General features: G+C 37.9%; 1 protein-coding gene and 1 long non-coding RNA gene across 3 annotated transcripts; one reads left to right on the top strand and one right to left on the bottom strand.

The window, feature by feature from the left end:
* Nucleotides 1–524: 524 nt before the first annotated feature.
* paqr6 (progestin and adipoQ receptor family member VI) lies at nt 525–25,845 on the bottom strand. Of its 2 annotated transcripts, none has more exons than XM_082150811.1 (8): nt 25,557–25,845; nt 12,519–12,763; nt 10,553–10,680; nt 7,949–8,176; nt 3,960–4,086; nt 3,001–3,097; nt 2,726–2,870; nt 525–2,610 (listed from the first exon to the last, which is right to left on the bottom strand). In XM_082150811.1, exons 3-8 carry the CDS (start codon nt 10,590–10,592, stop codon nt 2,351–2,353), a joined length of 897 nt encoding a protein of 298 aa, XP_082006937.1. In that variant the 5' UTR covers nt 10,593–10,680; nt 12,519–12,763; nt 25,557–25,845; the 3' UTR covers nt 525–2,350. The 2 variants fall into 2 exon arrangements, with proteins under 2 accessions (XP_082006937.1, XP_082006936.1); XM_082150810.1 differs by having other exon boundaries at nt 7,949–8,154; nt 25,557–25,840.
* LOC309484556 lies at nt 8,183–9,702 on the top strand. The gene is made up of 2 exons (XR_014200919.1): nt 8,183–9,143; nt 9,175–9,702. It is a non-coding gene; the product is annotated as an uncharacterized lncRNA (long non-coding RNA).
* Nucleotides 25,846–26,382: the final 537 nt, after the last annotated feature.

The following is a 26,382-nucleotide window of genomic DNA, read 5'->3' on the forward strand; positions in this document are numbered from 1 at the left end:
GCACACACACACGCACGCATCTGTCAGTTTCTGACTGTATTGGTTTTGTTATGCTTGTTTGTTTGTTTGTTTATTTGTTTTCCCTGTTTGTGATCCCAATTTATGTACATCTTGCTTATTCAAAAAAAAAAACTTAATTTGCAGTTCACTTTAAAAGTCTTGCTGTGTGAACATTCTACCATTCTAAGGTAGAAATATTTTATAATTTATTTAATTATATAATTAATAAATTATTAATATGAGGTAATACAAACTATGCAAGTACACAAAAATGTGATTAAAAAAAAAAATCTTAATATTGTACTTTTTATAGAGAGTATTGGAAGGCAGAGATACCTGTACTTAAATCTCTAAAGTGAATTACTGATGATTCACAAGTCCTCATTATACTGAAAACAAACACTCTATTAAAAATATCTGTTACACAACAGAATTACAAGAATAGAATTGGCAGTTTTGTGGTAAGCCAATAATGCTATTTGCGTAATCACTCTGTATTCAATGATATCACTGGACAAACACTGTAGTGAACAATGGGTCAGTTTAATTCTAAGCACTTTCATATTTTTCACATTTGTTACAAAAATATTTCAAAAATGACAATGGGAAATAAAAGGCATTGCAATAATGATTGCATATTTTAATTCTCAATTTTAAAGGGAAGCATTATAGTAAAAAATAATAATAAAAAACAGAACAACAATTCTGGAACATAAAATAAAATAAAAATTAAATTACTATTTCTAATTTTTATTTCCTTGGCAATTTTAAATGCTACATTGTAACATTAAATGGGTCTTTAAAAACACAGTTTCAAAAACTGCAATACATTCATTTAGGCCATCAAACACACAGGGATTGGGATGCCAAAACCTTTTACGTTTCATTAAACTCTAGTGCACAAAATACTACTGTCACCAGTCACATTCACATCTAAACCTCTTATAGCAGAAGAACACACTCCGTCAGGGCTGGAGCTGAAAACACACACACAGTGAGCGAGAATTTCTGCTATCGAACAACAAATAGGCATTTGGAGAAATGCAGAACCTTTCCGCCACTAACCACTGAAACACCTACTTTTCCTTTTTAAACCGAGATCCCTTTCATAAACGACCATTAAACATCATTACCACCATGTGAACGACCTTAAGAGCTTGTTAGAAAAGGTTCCGGTAAGCTATTGCCTTTATGCAGCATTAATTGCACTAAATTACAAGCTTACAGTTCGTACCTGTCCGGCACTGTTCAGTCAGAACAAAACAAGTGTAGTATTCTTCTAAAGGACAAAATGACAGATGGAGGTTAACAGCTTAGGCAAACACAATGATTAGCTTTGAAAAAATAACTAGTGTTGCATGAGCAAAGAAACTATTTTGAGTTACGCACTACATTGCACCGGAGTAAAAAAAAAATTGACAAGTGCACTGACAAAACGCAATTAAATATAAGACCAAACGCCTTGTGGTACATTATAAAACACTGTATTGTATGCCATAAACCTGCAATGAACAAAACAATACCACAGAAATGTGACCTGATGCAGAGAAGGACACATAACTCAAAGTTGAAGAAACATCGAAACGACAGTGACGGACTCCAGTGCAGCCCCATATTCCCATGAGATGCAGTTTAGTAGGAGAATGATCCTAACATTACATAATCATTCAAGATATGAAAGTGTAAAAATGGAAATATTGTGTTTTTAGAAATATCACTCAATTAACTAATGTTAATGTACCTGTGAGATTATTCCAGTAAATCCAAATAATTCACCATTGATAATAAGGGATATTACAAATACAAGTATTTAAAGGGGCAAAATTTCACCGACACGCCAGTAATTTTAAATATGATATTCACCATCATTTTTTTCGACCATTGTATATTTTGATATGCACACGCATCATAAAATTTTATTAATTATGTTATTCATGATGATATTAATGCAAATATAAAATCCCTGATTAATGCTACTACCATTTTCCAGTTAAAGCTATGATAACATTATTATGTAATGAGGCAAATGTTTATAAAAACCCTTAAACTATATGTTAAAATATAACATTATCCACTTTAGCGTCATTCAACCCTCAACCTTTCAAGAATAAAAATCAAAGGCACAACGGTTAAATAACACCATGAAAGGTTGCGATTATCATTAGGGTTTTCAGCTGAAATATAAAAGGAAACTAGAATATATGATCTCGAATAGAATAAACGCTTAGCTTTTTAGTACAAAAGTATCAATGCTAGAGGCTTTTTTATCAGTGAAAGTGCGCTAGTGAAATCTAGAGTAACATCGTCCAGAAAGGTGCACAGTGAGGTGTGGAGTGGTCAAGAAAGCTTGTCACTCCTGATGAGGGTGGGCACCACATGAGGCCGAAGTGCTTTGGTGAGGTGTTCGCGGTAAACCCACGCTAAAGATGCCGATGATGCCCAGGTTGAGCAGGACACCCAGTGCGAGAGCCCCCAAGGTACCTAGGAAGGAAGGTAAAGCGGAGTGGGACATCAGCCACTCTTTGCGAGACGACATGTCCGTCAACACTGCCTCCATCTGGAAATGGGTGCCCACGACCGCACATATGTGAAAGAGCTGGTGGCTGTGACCTTGGAGGAGAGTGAGTGAAAAACTAGTCAAAAGAACCGTGTGACACTGGTGTGAACCTCTATAACCATTCAAAACCAAACAAAGACACCCGTAAAATCGCTAAAAGTGAGGTACCGATGTAGTCGAAGCGTCCAGGGGCCAGTCTCTCGGGCAGGTGAGATGCAAACAGGAAGCATGTGAGAAACGCAAAGAACAGATGGTAAGAGTGGCTGGCCAGAGCTTCACTGGGACTACAGCTCCCCCAACAGCACGACAGCAGCTATACACACACACACACACACACACACGGAGAGAGACACACATCGCCATCCATATCTGGTGTTACGCAGGCATGATTTGCTTAAGTAAGTGTCTAATTTACATGTGCAATATAGTGTGATCATACTTACTCGGTAAAACAGTGGGATACTATCAAAGAGGAAGGGGACAACAAATGCGGCCGTTCTCAAGACTTTACTTATGTGTGGGTACTGCAACTCTACAAACCTGTTAAAGACAGAGGAAAATGCACCCTCACTTAAAATGTGCTTATTATAGATAATAATATGTTCATAGTTATTTTATGAAGAGCATGCGAGTGGCGCTTGATCATGCAAAAGTCTCCACCACAATGCAAGGTTATTGTGTGCGGTTGTCAGGGTGTTTTATATGGTTGCTAAGGGTGTTGCTGATGGTTAATGGGTGTTGTTATGGGGTTGATTAATGGTGCAATCTAAAACAAGCCTATTTAACAAAATATCAAAGAAAAGTGACATATGCGATCAAATGATGTTTGAGCCTTTGAATTTCAATGACTTTTAACTAATTTTATTGGATGTATGGATACGTTTACAATTTTATTTTATCACACTGCACAATAGATTAAATGTTTATATTCATAGTTAAATGCTTTTTAGTTTTAAATAAATAAATATAAGTTACTTTTCAGTAAATATGGCTCCCTTTCATCATCCTCCAAACATAAATCATACATTCGTTCATTTAGAAAAATAAATCGCACACCTCTACTCAAAAACCTGCACGATTTGAGGTATCAGAGCGGGACAAGTTATGTGCCAAAGTTTAATATTATATGTGAGAGCTAGTGGTGCTTAACTAAGCGGAACTAATTAATTCACTGAATTCAACAACCAGTTAAGTTCTTCTGTAAATAATTTATTAAAATAAATGAAACCTATTGTGCAACCAAAAACAAGGACAGAACAAACAAAGGTCTGTGTGTGAGAAGGACTTGAGTTACATAATAAACTCCCTATTATTCTGAGTCTGGCTACAATGATATCTGAATTAGCCCCTGTAATCGCAGACTTAGTAAATGAGTCTTAGTTACCCTCAAAACCACTCTCACCTGGAGTAGCAGGACATGCTGGTACAAAAGAGCGAGTTGCAGACGGCAATGGTCACAAAATGCTGGTGAAGCCAACTGTTGACCCAGGAGTCGGGCATCACGTAAGAGGCGTATGTGATGCCGCAACCTGTAATAGAGCATAGCATGCTTAAAACACAGACACATGTATGACACAGTATTTCTATTTAATCCCCTATAATGCCCTATAATCCATCGCGCTCTTTAAGATCACTAAATTCAAGGCTTTTGGTCATACCTAGGATATCCAGAACCACCAAAGGAGGGAGAGCATTTTCACATTTGGCTCCAAAACTCTGGAATAGTCTTCCTGATACTGTTCGTTGCTCAGACTCGCTCTCCCAGTTTAAAACTAGATTAAAGTCGCATCTCTTCAGCCAGGCATTCTTATAATCCTACAGTTCAAACTACAATCCGGCCTCTAGCTCATAAATGCCAGAGGAGAACTGGCCCCCGACTGAGCCTGGGTTCTCCCAAGGTTTTTTTTTTCTCCATTAGGTCACCTGATGGAGTTTTAGGACACCATTAGGTCACCTGATGGAGTTTTTCGGTTCCTTGCCACTGTTGCCTTTGGCTTGCTCAGTTGGGGATATTTTGGGGATATTTAATTTAATTTTATCAATCAATAAATTCTACAAGAAACAAACTTTGTTGTATTATTTTAATTTAATACTGTGAAGCTGCTTTGATACAATCTGTATTGTGAAAAGCGCTATACAAATAAACTTGACTTGACTTGACAGTATTTCTATTTAACAAAAAGACATTAATTAGAAAATATTTGGATATAGTTTTCAGCTTTAGGAACAGAACTCTTAGTTAGTTAACTATGAATCTTGTATAAATAAGATTTGTTAACAGATTGAGATTTAAACAAAGAAACTATACCACACAATAACATAGACACTTTTTTTTTTTTGTCTCCAAATACAGCAATTTTATATGTAGACTATATAGACTATACATATAAAATTTCTGCATTTGGAGACAAAAAAATTAAAAAGTCAATGTTATTTAACAAAATATCAAACAAAAGTGGCATTTGCGATCAAATTATTAAATTTTTCATTTAGATTTTTGCAAAGTGATTTTTTGGTGCATGTATGGATATGTTTGAAATAGCATATAACCAAAGTACTTCAATTATTTCTGAAGTATGTAGTATGCATGCATACTACGCATAGTATGTGAATTTTCCCCATATTTACCTGGATAAATTGCCTAAACACTATTAAAAAAACTTAATGTAAATGAACCGTTATTTCCAAGAAAGCACTGAGATGAGGTTATGTGACATCAACGTGGCATCCTTCAGTGTAAATGTACGGTTGCATACTGCGTAATGTTTCACATACAGTTTTAAGAAAAAATAGCATGGCATACACTGCACAAAAATAATAGTTACAGTATTAAATACCATGTTTTATTGGATTTGTGTCTTTTGTAATGCTTGGCTGTTATGCCAGATCTCTGCTGCTGAACATATACAGCAACTCAAAGGCGGTAAAAGAGCTCTTTCACTGCCGCAACTGAAAAACATGACCAGAGGGTTTCATTCCACATTCCACAAATGAAAGAATAATATTTGTATTAGACTATGGGACTTTACAATAAAGACTCACTGCTCTACACACAGGATATTGAACAGCTGACCATACCATCATTCAGTGCAGATTATTGCGGCCGAAGTCAAATGAATGGAAATACTGCAGAAATATATATATTTTAAACATACTGTAATATAGATTTCTGCTTGAAAGAATAATTTTAAAAGGTGCATTTATAAATCACTCGCTCTATGTAAGGTAAAGTGTTCCGAGCCTATTCAAATTGCACTTATATTTCGCACTAGCTCTTCACGCTTCTGAAGTGCCTCGAACGATATGTGTATTTTCTCAGAATTCTCTCTTTATCAATGCAGACTTTAAAGGTTTTCTCTGGAGCCAGAGCATTTGCTTTCTTTCCTTTGAAGTCATACAATAAAATGCCAGCAGTGTATTAGACGGCTCATTTCCTCCAAAGCTCATGCGTTCCATAACCTCACATCAACCCTCCGATTCTACAGCTGGCTTTCGTCAAATTCTCCTATTTGACATCAGCTTTACATCAGAATTGTGTTTCTTTTTACTGGCCGAGTATAGGGATTTCTATATTCTGTCAAGGACGGCAGATGACAAGGAGACATTCTGTCACATTTATCTCACAATGTCATGCATTTACATTTATGCATTTTAGCAGCAACTTGCTTTGCATTTAAGATATGCATTTTATCAGTTCATGCATTCTCTGGAAGAAAACCTCAGTGACCTTGATGTTGCTAGTACTATGCTCTATTTGTTTGAGGTACAGGAATGCAGTGTTGTTATTGTTAACTAAAACTATAAAAAAAATTTTTTGCTCATTGAAATAAAAGCTGAAATAAAATATTACATATAAAAAGTTACAAAACCTAAACAATAATTAGAAACATTGCCTTGACAACTAACTGAAATAAATAAGTTGAAATGACTAAGTTTAAAGTATTAAAATGACTAAAAATAAATTAAAAATAAATATATATAAATATATATATATATATATATATATATATATATATGGTCACACTTTAGATTAGGGTACAATGCTCACTATTAACTAACTATTGACTATGACTTTTGCCTCAATAAACTTTTAATTACAGCTTATTAATAGTTTGTAAGGTGGTTGTTAAGTTTAAGGGATGTAGAATATGGTCATGCAGAATAAGGCATTAATATGTGCTTTATAAGTACTAATAAACAGCCAATATTCTAGTAATATGCATGCTAATAAGCAACTAGTTATCAGTGAGAATTGGACCCTAAACTAATGTTTTACCGAATTTTCTCATGAATGTATTAAAAGCAGAACCATTGCACTACCTATTTTCAAACTGCAACCAAGCTGTGTTTACTAATTACCCGCTCGATATGATGAGTGCTTTTGAAAAACAACTAATTTGTGAATTTGATAAGTTTGTCAGGTTACCGGCATCATATCTTTGCAAGATATTCAAGTGTTTTATTTTTAGGCCACTTTTTTTTATAAAATTTGAAAAGTCTCTTTTACCATTTTTGTTAAGAATGTAAAAAAAAAAATATATATACCATAGGTTAGCTTGTTAGTCAAAAGACTGACTATGCAAGACTAAATGCAGTCTTATTTGCACACCAATGGAGATGGTCCTCACTGCAGAACACTAAATCCAGGGGGAGGAGTTGGATCCAGATCCAACTCCTCCCACCTTACATATACCTAAACCTACCCATCTCCACCCCCTGATCCCTAAACCCACCCCTAAACCTACCCATCTCCACCCCCTGATCCTTAAACCCACCCCTAAACCTACCCATCTCCACCCCCTGATCCCTAAACCCACCCCTAAACCTACCCATCTCCACCCCCTGATCCTTAAACCCACCCCTAAACCTACCCATCTCCACCCCCTGATCCCTAAACCCACCCCTAAACCTACCCATCTCCACCCCTAAACCTACCCATCTCCACCCCTAAACCTACCCATCTCCACCCCTAAACCTACCCATCTCCACCCCTGATCCTTAAACCCACCCCCTAAACCTACCCATCTCCACCCCTAAACCTTACCAATCTCCACCCCTAAACCTACCAATCTCCACCCCTAAACCTACCCATCTCCACCCCCTAATCCTTAAACCCACCCCTAAACCTACCCATCTCCACCCCTAAACCTACCCATCTCCTCCCCCTTGATCCTTAAACCCACCCCTAAACCTACCCATCTCCACCCCTAAACCTACCCATCTCCACCCCTTAGATGTGGATCCAACCCCGCCCCCTAGATCTTGTGGACTATATATGATGATAATGTGTCTATCTACCGGCCAATAGGGTGAACAATACCTAAAGGGCCAGATTTACTAACAGCTTGCAAAACATACAGGACAGAATCAGCCAGGAGAACTGGAGCGTACCGAGACTGTACAGGCTGAGCGCTCCGTAGTCGAAGAAGTAGCAGACGTGACGAGCCTTGGTGGACATGGTGCTGAAGGTGTGAGCGCAGCTGGAGGTGAAGGGGTACAGGCAGATCAGAAGCATGTAGACGAGCATCGGCCAGGAGTAGCTCTCCGTCAGGAAGTCCAGCGTAAAGCACAGCATGCTGAACCGCCACAGGAAGTACCTATAATAGCACAGCACAGGTCCTACACGGGGCATTTATGTCTTGTGTGAGGAAAGTAGAGCAGATAAGCTGGTTATTAAAGGGGTCATGACATGAGAAATCAAATTCGACCAAAACGCACCTTAATACCAGGTGTAAACAGGGCCTTACTTAATCAAGCTCCAAAAACAGCTTGTTTGGATATTGGGTGAGTTGTGACGTCACACGGGCAAATGCATTTGCATAAGATGTTTAACATCATCGCACCACAGGCCCCGCCCACTGGTGTTCAGTCGCTTAAAGGCTGACACTTTTATATTCACTGACGCTGTAATGGATCGCGTCGGTGGATTATATGTTTGTTCAGAGAATTCGACTGCAGATTGTTTTGAAAACGATGCAAAGTGAAATAAAGAGTTCGCAAAGAAACTTTTGTTGACAGATGAAGCAGTCAGCTGTATTGGATCTCAGTCACAACAGGCTGCATCGCTTTGAAATTTGAAATTATTAACATTATCAGTGAACCTCAAGGAATATATAAAAAATAATGTCATGACCCCGTTAGACCTTTTCCTGTACTATTAGGTCTTTAACGTTCAGCTGGGTGATATGATGATAGAGCGCATCACAGTTTATCATTTATCAGTTCACGACTTTGAATATGGCTAATCCAAAAAGAGTCATAAAGTCTGTCTATATACAGTTAGTAGTATCCAAAAGTGATGTTCGGAGGGCACATTTATTTTTTTATGACCAAACAAGTTCGATTAAACAATCAAAATATGAAAAAAAGAAAAAAAAGTATATATATTAGGGCTGGGGTAATTAAAAAAAAGTTAAAAAAAATTTGCCTCGTTTAATGATTTCCTCTTGCGGCTGCTATTGAAAAGGCCGAAAATATGCCGTCCCGCCCCTCCGTGTTCGGCGATCAGGTTTCATGAGCGGGTCTTTTCCGCTCTGTGTGTGCGCCGCGCTCTCCGTTCCGTGTGTGTGTGTGTGTGTGTGTGTGTGTGTCGGCGCGCTGCTGCGCTCTCTGCTCAGTGTTCCGCTCCGTGTTTGCGCTGCGCGTTCTGCTCTGTCGTTAACGGCCCAAACGCTCCAATCATGTACCGATCACGCACTGGAAAAGCAAAGTCCGCTCAAATACGTGACATTTCTCTGTAGTAGACTAATGTTTGCAATAGCCCTACTGAGCTGGTATAGTCATGCTGGGCAACAATGGTAAAATGACCTGCTCTGATCACATGCTCTGGTAATAATTGCTTTGTAGGACTATATTTTATTTTGATAATTAGTAAAAAAAAAAAAATATATAAATCTGTTAAATTGATTATGTTGATTGATTATTGAAAAAGAATAATATATTGATGTTTAATATTATTTTAATATAGGGCTATTTTCTGTTCCTTTAATTCCCTGTGTTGTTTAATTTAATTAGGTGATTCTAAGTTTAAATATTGATGATTACAAGCTTGGGGGAAATGCAATTAATTGCAATTAATTACAGCAAATTGTGCAATTAATTAGTAAATTATTTTTAATCAATTCCCAGCCCTAATATATATATATATATATATATATATATATATATATATATATATATATAATTTTAAATACAGAAGAAAAACAAAACACTGAACTTGGTCACAATATTCATCTGACAAAAGTATTTGGCAGTATAGGCATAGTATATCTACAGTATAGGCTTTATTTTACTAAGCAAAAAAATGCATGGAAAAAAAACCCTCTTACTTTCTTTGTGTGCCAGCAAGGCCAAAAATTAAGTTCGCACAATTTGTCATGTTTTATTGCGTTATCACAAATAAAACAACTACACGATATGCTTTTGTAAATTTTTACATTTTTCGTAATTTTTTATTAATAAAAATGTGTATTTGAAATTTTAAATAAAAAAATTCAATTTTGTATTTACTGTATAAAAAATGATCAAGGTTTCCACAAGAAAATTAAGCATTAACAACTGTTTTCAACATTAATAAATTATAATAATAAGAAATGTTTCTTGAGCAGCAAATCAGCATATAAGAATGATTTCTGAAGGATTATGTGACACTGATGACTGGAAATATAACTACATAAATACATAGCTAATCATAAATATAATAATAAAAATATGATATAACAATAGAGCCTGTTCTAATCACACTAATCAGATATATACAGTACCATATATGAAATGACTTGAAACAAGATTTAGGTCATACTGCCCACTCCTACAAATACATAATCCTTTTCAAGCAATGTGTTTAGTCCCTGTAAAATCTGATATTGCATAAAAGTGTCTGCTTATAAGCTAAATCATAATTGCATAATGTAGCAGCTGAAACAAAGCTTCAAAGCTGACAAACTACTAGCTCTGGCACTAAAAGGAGATTATATGTTTAACTGGGCTCTTTACCAGGTCGGCAGGAAGTGCGTCCAGATATTGACCGTCTCATTGGTCATTTGAAAACTGCTGAGAATGCAGTCGAGGGCTGAGCTGCTGGGATGGCGGTACCCAGACATGATGCCGTCCTCTCTAAACACCTGCAAAGATGCACACGGGCGAGTAAAATACACGCAAACATCTAAAGAATCGTTCTTCTAAACATCATCTTTTCTGTTCCATAGAAAGAAGGTCATACATGTTTGGAATGACATTAGGGGGATGACATTTTAGGTGAACTACTGCTTTAAAGTGCCCTTATTATGCTATTTTAAAGGTTTCTCATTTAGTTTTGGAGTCTCCTATAATACAGTAGATATATGGCGCTTTTCCACTGCATGGTACGGCTCGGTTCGGCTCGGTACGGTTCGACTCGGCACGGAACGGTTCGGCTCGCTTCGCTTTTCCACTGCGTGGTACGACTCGGCTCGGTACGGCACGGTTCGGTTCGCTTTAGCTCGGTTGCTTTTCCACTGCAGAGTAGTACCGCTTCAAAGTGGGTGGGACTGATCGTTATAGTTGCCGTCTCTACTGCCATGACATCATCATATTAAATACAAATTTTTCATTCCGTGTTTCCCCATCCGCTCCTCGGCAACCAACGAGAGGAACGTCTGCACCTCGTCCACTGACCACGATTCAGCCATTTCTTTTTTTTAAAGCATTTTTTAAGCAAATACTTTTAAAACAGGCGCTGTGTTGGCTGTTATCTACTATTTAAATCTAGCGGGTTTAGTGTCTCGTGTTGTAAATACAATGACGCTGACCAGTGATGATTCTGTCTGACCAATCAGTGATCTGCAGTGTTTGCATGTCACATTTTAGTATCGGTACGGTACGCTTGGAACCTCAACAGAGGTGGTACCATTTAAAGCGAGCCGAAGCGAGCCGTACCGTACCGTACCATGCAGTGGAAATGCGCCATAAGTGAGCCGTACCGAACCGAGCCGTACCGTACCATGCAGTGGAAAAGCGCCAAAGCGTGCCGTACCGAACCGAGCCGTACCGTACCATGCAGTGGAAAAGCGCCATTACATGCATCCTAGGTCAAATAAATGCTTTAATGTTCTCATGTTAATATACAGTGCAGCATCACCTCTTTTCTCACAGTGCCTGAAAAGGTTTGATGAAGGATTCGGTCTCTCTAAACCCCTCCTTTCAGAGAGCCTACTCTGCTCTGATTGGTCAGATGGCCCAGTCTGTTGTGATAGGTCTACTGATTACAGCGTGTTTTGTGACCATATCTGAACTTCATCTCTGGAGTCTTCCTCAGCAAATGATACACAGTGATACAAACAGTAACAACGGTTATCGGTTTTACCATATCAATTCCTCGTCCTTAAAAAGTGCATGCAAAGAGGATTTCAGGATTACCTTCCAGTCTCAGCTACAACTACAGTGTTTGAGTGCGGGTCAAAGTAGATGTTGTTTGGGGGATAGCCAATGAAGATCATAGGGTGGCATTATGCAAATTTGTTACAAAAATATGTAGATTTGTGCAGGAAGAAAGAACGGAATTGGAAGACAGAATTGGTTCTTTCTTATGGGAGACAATAACTGATCTTTGAAACTTTGCAGACCTTTACGTTTAAAAGACGGCTATATTACACAGTATACATGAAAGGTAATATTAGAAAGCGCATAATAGGGCCACTTTAATACTCTGAATGCAAGTCATTCATCTGATGTAATCTTACAGAAACAGTGCTGTGCTGGATTTCTTTAAGAAAGATTAAAGCAGAAATGAAAACGGTGGCTTGCACCACTTGGTCCCACTTATTCGGCTAGTAACTTTTAAGTACATGCAGGATTTCCCAGGGATTTCCCTTAAAGGGAGTGTTTCAAAACGGTTTATCATTGTAGTTCTGTTCTGCGAACTACACTATTAAACTGTTTCAAATGCTCCCCTTGTATGTCAAACAGATAGTCCTGTCCTCACCTTTGGCACCTGGTGGATGTCAAAGAGCTGTGGAAGTCTGAGGGTCAGCATGTCTGCGGGCAGGCGCAGTGCTCCTCTCCCTCTCTGACAGGCCTGCTTCAGTCTCTCCCGTCCTCCTCGACACAGGACACACCACAGCGGACACTCCAGGACCCGGGACGGGCCCCCTTCCCCAGCCTCCCACCTCACACACTGAGTCCAGCCCCAACCATGACCCTCACCAGCCCCCCGCCACGCAGGAAACACTGCAGAGAGAGAGAGACAAACCCATTATTTCGCACATATGCATTGAAAAGTAAGTTGGATTACTGCTGAAAACTCACTTAATAAGCTTTGAATTAATGGATTTGTTTCAGGACACAGATTTGACATTGTGCGTTTGATGCCCAATGTCGTGAAACATATTAATATTAACAATATGCAAAACATAAAAAAAAAAATACATATAATAATTATTATTATCATTAAAAACTGTTTAAAAACATTTTTTACATAGGTAAAGATTCACAGATTCATGTATTGGATGATATACTATCTCTACTATTTTAAAAGTAAGTAGTGTGCAGTAGAAAGTACACTACTGTTCAAACATTTAGTTTTAAGAATGAATCCTTTTATTAAAAAAAAAATAATGCAATGAATTGATCGAAAGTGAAAACAGTGTTTACAAACAAAATGTTATGAATGATTTTTTTTTTTACATGGTTTCCACAAAAATATTAAGCAGTAATATTATTCAGTTTTGCCATCACAGGAATACATTTTCTGTTTTAAAATGCACAATTTATTTTTAATTGTAATAATATTTCACATGCCTCAATGGTGAGCAATAAGAGTCTTCTCTCAAAAACATTAAAAAAAAAATCTTCCCAACCCCAAACTTTATGAACAAATGTGTATGTAGCTTTCCTGTAGCTCAGTGGTAAGAGCATTGCGTTAACAACGCAAGGTTGTGGGTTCGATCCCAGGGGATTGCACATACCTATGTATAAATGTATAGGATAACGCAATGTAAGTCGCTTTGGATAAAAGCGTCTGCCAAATGCATAAATTAAATGTGTATGTGAGTATAAACTTTCTGTAGGCAAAGAATACCCAGAATGACCAAAATCATTTGCAGTATATAACTATAGTACACTGCTGAAATGCTGTATCCAAAGACTTTATAGAAAGACGGTGCACTCATATTACTATGAATGGGAGAAAGTAAAACGCACAATATGGCGGAATAAGTCCCGCCTTCTAAATAAAAGAGCCAATCACCAATGGGTAAAGTCTTCGCATCACTGCAGCTGCTGTTAGAAGCTCAACAGTTCTTAAATAGTCAGTGTTCTAAAACACAAGGAATTATATAATATATTTTGATTACAGATTACGAGGGCACATAAGAAAAAAATATTATGTGCAAGGATAAATAATTATTAATAAATGCTGCAACATTCCGTAAATAAAACAAGTTGTAAATTTTGATTTCATGTTGACTTTAAAATGCTTTTCACTGCATACAGTTCAATATCTGCATTTCTATTTTGTATGTGCTATAAATGCCATGTGCTTTTAAAGCTTTAACACTCAAATCAATCCCAGATATCTTGTCTTCACACACCCCAGTATGGGCCTCCAGTTTGAGTATTTCAACCAATAGCTGGGAACATAACTTGGCACACTGGTGACATTGCACGATACTGTTCCATGAAAACATTTTTGCACAACTTTTGTGCAATAAATCCATCTTCTTGGAAGCTGAAGTTCAACTCTTTTCCTTCCAAGTACCTGCCTTTCTAAAGGGGTCCGTGTTTTGCTTTGCATAGGGGCCAATCTTGCAAACTAGAACAGAATGTGCTTTGTGAGGGTCACAGAGTTTCCTGTTGACACGCGGAGCCGTATGAAAATGAGCACGCTTTCTGCACACGGACAAACGGCAGCCTAAACAAAGCAGATGGAAATGCTTGAGCAATGCCTCTACATCGGAGCCTCTCTGGCTGCTTGAAGATTCTCTGTGGATTTGACTAAATGCATTGTTATTAATGTTGGGTGACATGGCTAATTTTTTTCCCCAGCTATTTATGATTCAATTATTTCTCAGTATTTATTTAGGGTTATTTGCTTTGAACGGCTTAAAGGGGTGATATTGTTTCATTAGTGAACCACCACATGTCATATATACAAATTCATATATACAAATATCAATAATAAAATTTGCCTATACTGTTCACCACAATCTTTTAATAAATGAAAAATCCATTAAAATGTCACTATCCACAATAAATGAAAAAATGAGACTATCCGTGAGCATTTGTGAGTGTTGAATCAGATTTTGAATTAATTCCTTGAAGCGAACAATTTCAATTTCAATGAATCGAAATCAAACTCATATTGATACTGTTTAAGTGGCTTAATAATTACAAAACAAATCCAATGACACTGCTCTTAAAAAGCACAAAATAGCATAATGAAATATTATTGTAATAAAATTAGCATTGTCACAGTCAGTGTTATTTTAACATATTTTATTAATACTTATTATTTAATATTTAATATTAATAATTTTATTTATTTAAATTTAAGTTTGATTTTTTTTATGCTTTTGTCATTTGTGTATATAATTAATTTTTATTTCAGTTTTAGTCAAGTTAATAAAATTTCTTTCAAGTTTTTTATCTTATATTTATATTTAGTTTTCTTTCAGCTTTATTTTGATCAACGATCTAAAAATGATCTGTAATAGTTTTAGTTAACAATACCAACACCGGTCCAGTCTGCTTTCACAGTATATGGAAGAGAGCAGCATGAACATTCGGCTAAACATTTCCTTTTGCACTTTACAGATAAAAAAAAGATTTTCATATGGCTTTAGAGTTTCATGCGGGAGATTGAACAATGACAATCTTCATTTTTAGATGAACTACTGCTTTTGAAAGCAGATTTCAGAAACTTTCAGTCAAACTGATTTGCATAAACTGATACAATGGCTAAATTCCTCCCGGTCAGATCATGCAGGGCTGGACATCCATTCATGGAATATATGCTGTCATTATTCCATGGGCCAGTGTTGATCTTATGGATTAACGGATTGTGGAATGTCTCATCCATCAGCTGTTTCTATGGAAGTCAAACAGAAACACAATTTCTCTGACACTGGATATGAAGTTCTCCCCAATAATGCCCTCTGGGAAACGTGTTATTCAGAAACAAACAGTTCGCAAACATTTCTCATCCCAGTCGCCACTGCTCAGTTTTAACTGGATGTTTGTTCGGTTTATTTTGCGTACAACATGTCTTGTTGATAGGAGGAGATGTTTAGATTGCGATGACTAACTTAATCCCATGACACACCATTTTTAGTCTAAACAAGAAGAGTAGATGAGCTCAGCTGAAGCTGATGTGTGTGTGTTTGTGTTTGTGTGTGTATGTGTGTGTGTGTGTGTGTGTGTGTGTGTGTGTGTCCACCAACTGTGACCAACAAAAGAGAGAACCGTATTGTCGCAATTCATATTTCTGATAAAATGGGATATTTTGACCATTTTACCATTTTTAGTCTAAACAAGAAGAGCAGACGAGCTCAGCTGAAGCTGTGTGTGTGTGTGTGTGTGTGTGTGTGTGTGTCCACCAACTGTGACCAAAAAAAGAGAGAACCGTATTGTCGCAATTCATATTGACATATTTCTGATAAAAATGAGATATTTTTACCATTTTTAGTCTAAACAAGAAGAGCAGACGAGCTCAGCTGAAGCTGTGTGTGTGTGTGTGTGTGTGTGTGTGTGTGTGTGTGTGTGTGTGTGTGTGTGTGTGTCCACCAACTGTGACCAACAAAAGAGAGAACTGTATTGTCGCAATTCATATTTCTGATAAAATGGGATATTTTGACCATTTTACCATTTTTAGTCTAAACAAGAAGAGCAGATGAGCTCAGCTGAAGCTGTGTGTGTGTGTGTGTGTGTGTGTGTGTGTGTGTGTGTGTGTGTGTGTGTGTGTGTGTGTGTGTCCACCAACTGTGACCAACAAAAGAGAGAACCGTATTGTCGCAATTCATATTTCTGATAAAATGGGATATTTTTACCATTTTAAGTCTAAACAAGAAGAGCAGACGAGCTCAGCTGAAGCTGTGTGTGTGTGTGTGTGTGTGTGTGTGTGTCCACCAACTGTGACCAAAAAAAGAGAGAACCGTATTGTCGCAATTCATATTGACATATTTCTGATAAAAATGAGATATTTTTACCATTTTTAGTCTAAACAAGAAGAGCAGACGAGCTCAGCTGAAGCTGTGTGTGTGTGTGTGTGTGTGTGTGTGTGTGTGTGTGTGTGTGTGTGTGTGTGTGTGTGTGTGTGTCCACCAACTGTGACCAACAAAAGAGAGAACTGTATTGTCGCAATTCATATTTCTGATAAAATGGGATATTTTGACCATTTTACCATTTTTAGTCTAAACAAGAAGAGCAGACGAGCTCAGCTGAAGCTGTGTGTGTGTGTGTGTGTGTGTGTGTGTGTGTGTGTGTGTGTGTGTGTGTGTCCACCAACTGTGACCAACAAAAGAGAGAACCGTATTGTCGCAATTCATATTTCTGATAAAATGGGATATTTTTACCATTTTAAGTCTAAACAAGAAGAGCAGACGAGCTCAGCTGAAGCTGTGTGTGTGTGTGTGTGTGTGTGTGTGTGTGTGTGTGTGTGTGTGTGTGTGTGTGTGTGTGTCCACCAACTGTGACCAAAAAAAGAGAGAACCGTATTGTCGCAATTCATATTGACATATTTCTGATAAAAATGAGATATTTTTACCATTTTTAGTCTAAACAAGAAGAGCAGACGAGCTCAGCTGAAGCTGTGTGTGTGTGTGTGTGTGTGTGTGTGTGTGTGTGTGTGTGTGTGTGTGTGTGTGTGTGTGTGTGTCCACCAACTGTGACCAACAAAAGAGAGAACTGTATTGTCGCAATTCATATTTCTGATAAAATGGGATATTTTGACCATTTTACCATTTTTAGTCTAAACAAGAAGAGCAGACGAGCTCAGCTGAAGCTGTGTGTGTGTGTGTGTGTGTGTGTGTGTGTGTGTGTGTGTGTGTGTGTGTGTGTGTGTGTGTGTCCACCAACTGTGACCAACAAAAGAGAGAACCGTATTGTCGCAATTCATATTTCTGATAAAATGGGATATTTTTACCATTTTAAGTCTAAACAAGAAGAGCAGACGAGCTCAGCTGAAGCTGTGTGTGTGTGTGTGTGTGTGTGTGTGTGTGTGTGTTTGTGTGTGTGTCCACCAACTGTGACCAAAAAAAGAGAGAACCGTATTGTCGCAATTCATATTGACATATTTCTGATAAAAATGAGATATTTTTACCATTTTTAGTCTAAACAAGAAGAGCAGACGAGCTCAGCTGAAGCTGATGTGTGTGTGTGTGTGTGTGTGTGTGTGTGTGTGTGTGTGTGTGTGTGTGTCCACCAACTGTGACCAACAAAAGAGAGAACCGTATTGTCGCAATTCATATTGACATATTTCTGATAAAAAATGGGATATTCAAAGAATGGGAGTTTTATCCATCAGGAACTGATTGGATTGTGAAAAGCAACATTACGTACATGAATGAAGCCAGATGGTTGGAAGAGGGCTCGATGGTGTAAGCAAAAAATAAAAGTATTTTATTCAAGGCCTTACGGTTCCAGAAGTTTTGGCGAATGAATAAATTAGCATAATATAGCGACACCTAGAGGTGAATGGATGTCATTATACTTGCCTGAGTAGTGGGTGGAAAGTGGGACCCATAATACTCAAGACATGTTTTACAAATTTTTCACTAAATGAACACAAGGAAGAATGATATTTAGTCATTTCCAATCATATGCACTAATATGCATAAAAATTGGGGTCGGATATATATATATATATATATATATATATATATATATATATATATATATTTATATTTTTAAATAGTCTATTATGCTTAAAAAGGCTGCGTTTATTTGATCAAAATAGAGTAAAAGCAGTGATATTGTGTAAATTTTTGTCTATTTTAGTATATTTTAAAATGTAATTTATTCCTGTGATCAAAGCTGAATTTTCATGATGACTCCAGTCTTCAGTGTCACATGATCCTTCAGAAATCATTCTAATATGATGATTTGCTGCTCAACAAACATTTCTAAAGCAATTGTGTCGCTTCATATTTTTGCAGAAACCGTGATACATTCTTTCAGGATTATTTGATAAGTAGAAAAACAGAAAAAAACAGCATTTATTAGAAATCTTTTGTAGCAAAGTAAATGTCACTATTGAACAATTTAATGCATTTTTGCTGAATCAAAAGTATTAATTCCTCTCTAATTTCTCAAACTTTTGAACAGAACATAGTAATTTTTTTTTTTTTTTAAGAACATTTCACAAACAAAGGTTTTGTAATATTGTAGCCAGAAATGAACTGTAACTCATAATCTGAAATGGTGTATTAAGTACTTACAAAAGTGTATTTTTTGGGAGGGACCAAGAAGGCTAAGTGACGTCAGCCAATAAGCAAAATCATTTCAGAGGCGGTGTAAATTATTTTGACGGAATTTTGCATTTTTACAAACACTTTTTCCATTTGGAATAACATGCACTGATGAATCGTTCATAAAAAGAACAGGAATGTCCTTTAAAAAGGTACATATAGGGTCAATTTTTATTTCACATTGGCTCACGAACTACTGCATAATCCAATCCAGAACATATCAGACAAAGACAAATGTTTCAAGACCTTGATTTCTGGGTCCTTGTGTTTTCCTCGCTCCACATCTCACCCTCTACAGTAATTCTGACATTCTTTCTCCGGCTCGTGATTGTGTCACAAGATCTGCCTCAATGGACGTCTTTATCACTGTGTGTTGACAAAAGAGCGCCTATGCAGCCTGTATGTGTGTATGTGCGTGTTCTGCTCGGCTCACGTGTAACTGCAGTAACCGTACGGACACTATCTCAGCCTCTGAGCATTCCTTTGTCATGTTAATACATGACCATGGGATGAAGTTGTCTGGCTACCACCTCCACACACACCAGACTAATAACCATGCAAATGCCTATACTGGGAGAACTGGAATTTTCCACCAAGTCTGAACAACTTTTCAATTAGGTTTTAAAAAGCTGTTGCAAATTTTAACTAGGCAAAATATCTTCCTAGAAAACATGTTCAGTTAGCACACCCAAAACCTGTTTTGGTAGGTACATTTACATTTTGCCCAAGGGTTTTACCTGGAAACGAAAGCTTTTAATGATACCAAGCAGCGCACTGGACCCAAACTGCACCTAACATACATTACATCTATAGATTTCAGTAGATTTAACTAATTATTAGTGCAAATTAGTTTGCCATTGCTCATATTTAAAAGTAAGGATTTGAACAAATCCCAAACCCATTTTGTAAGTGATTATACATACGATTTTTACCTGGCAGACTATAACGAAACGAAAAGAAAAGAAAATCCCATAGAATTACTTTGAAAACATGAAAGCCACAAGAATGTACACTTAATTGACAACGGCTTAAACAATATCACGTGCTTTGCTTCTATGTTTCAGACTTTGGAGAGAATGAAACTGAAAAAAAGTTCCTGCCGTCCTGATAAAAAGCTGACTATGCAGTTCGTGTCGGCTGAATCATCCTGAATGCGCAGGACTAGTGAGATGAAAAGGAACATAAAAGTGAGCTTTTCATAGGTCACAGGGTTCCCAACAAAAAGCAGAATATGGAACACATGTAATATTCAGTATAATTTGGGAACACTTCGAAGAACCACACTTTAAATGACAAGAAACTTCCATTTTTTTTTTGGAAGTGAACAGTCAAACAACCACCAAAAAGGAATTAAAGACCCTCATGTGGGTAAAACAAGATTTTTTATGAAGCAGATTTACACTGATGAGTAACAACATTCTGACCAGTCACAGGTGAAACGAATATCGTTGATCATCTCTGAACAATGCCCCATAATGTCTGGGTAGAGTAGATGGTAAGCAAACAATCAGTTCTCATAATCAACGTGTTGGATCCAGGAGAAATGGGCAGGAATAAAGATCTGAGCGATTTTGACAAGGGGCCAAATTGTTATGGCAAGGCGACTCGGTCAGAGACTCTCTAAAATGGAAAGGCTTGCGGGTTCACCCAGGGGCGTCAGACAGGGGGTAATAGTGGAACTGAGTCACATGGGCCCTTGGTGAAGAGGGGGCCCACAAAGATATATTGATATATATATTGGTGTTGTGAGGGGCCCACCCATTGGTTCTGTGACCGGGGCCCAACATTTGGTGCTACGCCCTGAATCACCCTAAAAAATCTTTGGTTATTTTTTCTACCCAAATCCTGGGTTGAGCCTTTTAGGCCATTTTCTTTGGTTATTTTTTCAGTATTTGGGTTGTTTTTGTGTTGCCCAGAGCCAGATGTAACAACACAGTGTTTGGGTAGTTTTCTTGTGTTACCCAGCTCCTGGGTCGGACGGAACAACACAGTGTTTTGGTAATTTTCTTGTGTTACCCAGCTCCTGGGTCAGACGTAACTACACAGTGTTTGGGTAGTTTTCTTGTGTTACCCAGCTCCTGGGTCAGACGTAACTACACAGTATTTGGGTAGTTTTCTTGTGTTACCCAGCTCCTGGGTCAGACGTAACTACACAGTATTTGGGTAGTTTTCTTGTGTTACCCAGCTCCTGGGTCAGACGTAACTACACAGTGTTGGGTAGTTTTCTTGTGTTACCCAGCTCCTGGGTCAGACGTAACTACACAGTATTTGGGTAGTTTTCTTGTGTTACCGAGCTCCTGGGTCAGACGTAACTACACAGTGTTGGGTAGTTTTCTTGTGTTACCGAGCTCCTGGGTCAGACGTAACTACACAGTGTTGGGTAGTTTTCTTGTGTTACCGAGCTCCTGGGTCAGACGTAACTACACAGTATTTGGGTAGTTTTCTTGTGTTACCCAGCTCCTGGGTCAGACGTAACTACACAGTGTTTGGGTAGTTTTCTTGTGTTACCCAGCTCCTGGGTCAGACGTAACTACACAGTGTTTTGGTAGTTTTCTTGTGTTACCCAGCTCCTGGGTCACTGGGTCAGACGTAACTACACAGTATTTGGGTAGTTTTCTTGTGTTACCCAGCTCCTGGGTCAGACGTAACTACACAGTGTTGGGTAGTTTTCTTGTGTTACCCAGCTCCTGGGTCAGATGTAACAACACAGTGTTGGGTAGTTTTCTTGTGTTACCCAGCTCCTGGGTCAGACGGAACAACACAGTGTTGGGTAGTTTTCTTGTGTTACCCAGCTCCTGGGTCAGACGTAACTACACAGTGTTGGGTAGTTTTCTTGTGTTACCCAGATCTTGGGTCGGACGGAACAACACAGTGTTTGGGTAGTTTTCTTGTGTTACCCAGCTCCTGGGTCAGACGTAACTACACAGTGTTTGGATAGTTTTCTTGTGTTACCCAGATCTTGGGTCGGACGGAACAACACAGTGTTTGGGTAGTTTTCTTGTGTTACCCAGCTCCTGGGTCAGACGTAACTACACAGTGTTGGGTAGTTTTCTTGTGTTACCCAGCTCCTGGGTCAGACGGAACAACACAGTGTTTGGGTAGTTTTCTTGTGTTACCCAGATCTTGGGTAAGCATAACAACCCAGGGATTGAGTTATTTCTCGCAGGCTTTTTGCGACCTCTTCAGGTGAGAGCAGTTCTCTCAAAATGGTGCATGTCTTCGGTAAAATACAGGTTTGTGTACATTTTATTTGATTTATAAATTCCTTATTGTGCTGTATAGCGTTTCATTTTATGCAAAGCAACATACAGGGGTGTGATGTGAGTCATCTACACTAGTGTCGCGTGTCTTGCGTCAGTCTTTTCGCGTGATGGAAACGCTTGATGCCTTGCATAAAATTAAGATTTTATTCAAAACTATACCGAATATAAATACGTATGATGTTAAAATATGTTCTCAGAACTGTACACTAGCCTATTTGTTTATGGCCAGGTTATGGAGCCAGTCGCCGCATATTTCGGCTATGAGTGAAACGCAGGGCGGCGGTCTGAAGTTAGAAGTTCCCCCGCTGAACATGACACACATGCCGGGACGAGATCCAGCGCCGTTACGGTGGAAACGGGACAACAGAGACTGGTCGATTACAGATGAATTACTTATAAATGTTTATTTTTTTACTGATAATATTTGTTAAACGAGCTTAAATGTTGTCAATATGTATTAAAAATGATATAAAATATACTATACTGTAAAATATGATTGAAAATAAAAGGAATTATCATGCAAGTATTGGTTGTGTCGAGTATTTTTTTTTTAAGTTTAGAGGATTTAAGTTAATCCGTACACATTAATTCATGTATGAAGTAAAAAAAATGAATATTAAAAATGAACCAAGTATGCTGGGTTAAATCAACCCATTATGCTGGGTTAAATAAACAACCCAATTCGCTGGGTAAAATTAACCCAACATGTTTTCTGTCCAATATTTACCAATCCCTTGGGTTGAAAACAACACGAATTGGGTTGTTTTTAACCCAGTGTTTTTTAGAGTGTGGATCCCAGTCAGCAGTGGTGATTTTACCAACAGTGGTCTGAGGACGGACAAACCACAAACCGGCGACAGGGTGTTGGGCGCCCCCGAGACGAAGGTTAACCCTTCTGGTCCGAGCCGACGGAAGATTTACTGTGGCACAAGTCCACACAATTTTAATAATGGTTATGTGAGGAATGTGTCACAACACACAGTGCATCACACTCTGCTGTGTATGGGGCTGTGTAGCCGCTGACCAATCAGAGCGTCTATGCTGACCCCTGTCCACCATTGAAAACGCCTACAATGCACGGAAGCCTTTGGAAGTAGAAGGTCACCTGGTCCGATGAGTCCTGTTTTCTTTTACATCACGTGGACGGCCATGTACTTGTGCACCGTGATCCTGGGGAAGAGATGCACTGTGGGTGTGATGTGTGATGCTCTGGTCAGTGTTCTGCTGGGAAATCGGGTTTGGCCATTCATGTGAACGTAAATATGACACGTGCCACCAACCTAAACATTGTTGCAGACCTGGTCCTTCATGCCAATGGTGTTCCCTGGAGGAAGTGCCTCTTTCAGCAGGATAATCACACTGCTCACATTGTTCAGGAATGGTTTGAAGAACATGACGAATAGTTCAAGGTGTTGCCCTGGCCTCCAAATTCCCCAGATCTCAGTCTGTGTGGGATGTGGACCAACAAGTTCAATCCATGGCGGCTCCACCTCGTAACCTACAGGACTTGAAGGATCGGCTCCACCTCGTAACCTACAGGACGTGCATGCCTGTGCGAAAGATGCAAGGGTGTTGTGGTTGCTGTGCCATTTCTATGGTGTTCTGAGTGGTTTTAACATGCTGCCATTCTAGGTGTCTGGGTGGTTAGTAATACGTTGCTTTTTGGTTTTGCATACTCGAAACAGTCGCCACAAAAAATATTTTACAAGATGTAGTGTTTAGAGATGTCAGAGTTAACATGTTAAGATATTACATGCTTGAATATGCGATAATTATAACTTATTTTTGACAGAAAAATCAGTTTTTGGTCAGAAATCATAAGATTAATTGGGATCATTTTATTCTATTGATGATAGCCATAGTTTATACCAAAAAATATTTAGCATTGAATTTAAACCAAATCTGCATATAATTTTTAAGTATCTCCTTTTTATTGTGACATACATATAAGTATCATTTGCACCTGATTTCTTTTTGGAGTTGACATCTTTATCTTGAGACTTTTAAGGTTATATACTTTGTAAAACAGCTTTGGAACAGCATTTATTGAAATGGTTCATACATTTAACGGATAGTGAGTAGAAAAAAACCCGTCTTCTTTTCCAAGTAGCGATGAAATGGACGTTGCAACAGATCATTACTTCTGTAATGTGACGTACAAGTGTGACAGATGTGGGCGGGGCGCTCAAAAAATCAAGCTTGCAGATGAAAAATTAAACAAACAGATGGATGAATCATTCACAATAAGATCTAGGTATAAGATTAACGAAACACAGGTGCTGACTTTAATACAAACTAAATATTTTCCAGATAATGTTTTAGTAAATCCCTTTGTCTTTAGTGCAATTACTATTTGTCAGTTATTTAATGTAGTCTTTATAATATCATGCTTAAGCTTACTATTTCTAAAATAGTATAAATGGAACTGCATACATGAGAATCTATAGATGGCTGCACTTATATTTTAGGAAAGGGGTCCCTCACAAGGGGATCAATAACATTTTAGAAAGTTGGCAAACTATATTTAGAATCCACACAATTGTATAAAGGTACAACAGAAGCACATGTAACTTTCTTCATATCTTCTGGTGGAAACATGGAACTCAGGAGGGCGTCCAGCATGAAAAGAGACCTAGACAGACTGATGCTGTCAGTACTACAGTAATGAGGGTTTATTACTAACAGAAGCCTGTTCACGTGGACTAATGTAATGGATAGACTATTTTCCATATGTGTTCGAGGAAAAGACAGGCAGTTCTGCAAAAGCAACCATGCTCTCCCATTATATCCACGCTATATATACTCTCTCTCTCTCTCTCACCCATGGGGAGGTGATCATTGTCAACTCAAACACTTCCACAATTCACAAAATGCCAAACTAATTTCCTCAACTTTAGAAACCCCAACTTTTACTGTAACTTTGTGATGATCTACTCTTCAAAACTTAAACATTCAAACTTCAGTCCTCCACTTTGCTGTTGAGCAACATTACACTTCTACTTTTCTTTACTTTACTTAGAAAAGCAACATTACTTTACTTCCTCACCAACTTCGCAAGAATGACATATTTGTGGAGTGTTTGTGTGAGATTTTAGGTTGTTGTGAATTTCACAACAAACCCACAGCCACTGTAAGTTCGAACATGACATGTTGACAAAGTATTTTCTTTACATTGCTTTAAATATATCTTTCGAATAACTATTTTTGTTGTTGTTGTTGCGCGGCAACAAATCTGACATTATGTATTAAAATACCAACATAACGCTCAATGTGCAAAAGAAAATGTAAAGTCCAAACCTTTGAGCTTGATCTGGTCTATGAGATCATTTGCGCGTGCCAGTTGGAGATGTGAGGTCGCCAGTTTGGGATCCGAAAAAGTTACAGTTAATGGGGAAAAGAAGCGCGAAATAACTACACATCCATGGCTGAACTAGATTCTAACGTTAGTGGACATCCCCGAGAATCATTCAGGCTCTGTGTGTCCTTCACATTCCTAGGGAAAGGAACACAAACAACAGTAGAAATCCCACCCTCTGTGCACGAGCATTCTCTCATTGGATGGAGACATGAAAGCAGCCCAGTGTTCGAGATCAGGAGACCAGCGAGAACAAAACACGAAACCCGTTCAACTACTTTTAGCGTCCTCGCTCTGTTTCTAAGAAAGACAAGTAAAAGTAAGAAATTATCCTACAAAAAAGAGGGGAAATGCATTTATATGACACTTCGAGGCTCCATTCACAATCTTGCAATATGTCCTTGAGTGGTTCATTGATTTTATGCAACGGTATCATATATTTCTATGTTATATTATATAATGAAAATATTTAAATAATAATAATAATTTCATTAAAAGAGAATTTTATTTGGGTATCTCTCTCATTAGGTGATATTCTTCCGTTAAAAGCCCCTGTTTATTTATTTATTTGGGAAACAACAACTCTTAACAGGCATTTAACATTTATATGATCATATTTTCAGTTAGTCTCTAGACATTAATAAAGTATTAAGTATATAATTAGTGATGTTTCGTTCTGTGTTTTTAAATGAGTAAGTGAAAACGAATCAGTTGAGTCAACGATTAAATGACTTGCTAAAAAGATTTTTTTTTTTTTAACTGTAATGT

Source organism: Leuciscus leuciscus, assembly GCF_965113295.1.
Source record: "Leuciscus leuciscus genome assembly, chromosome: 20".
Taxonomy (NCBI): Eukaryota; Metazoa; Chordata; class Actinopteri; order Cypriniformes; family Leuciscidae; genus Leuciscus; species Leuciscus leuciscus.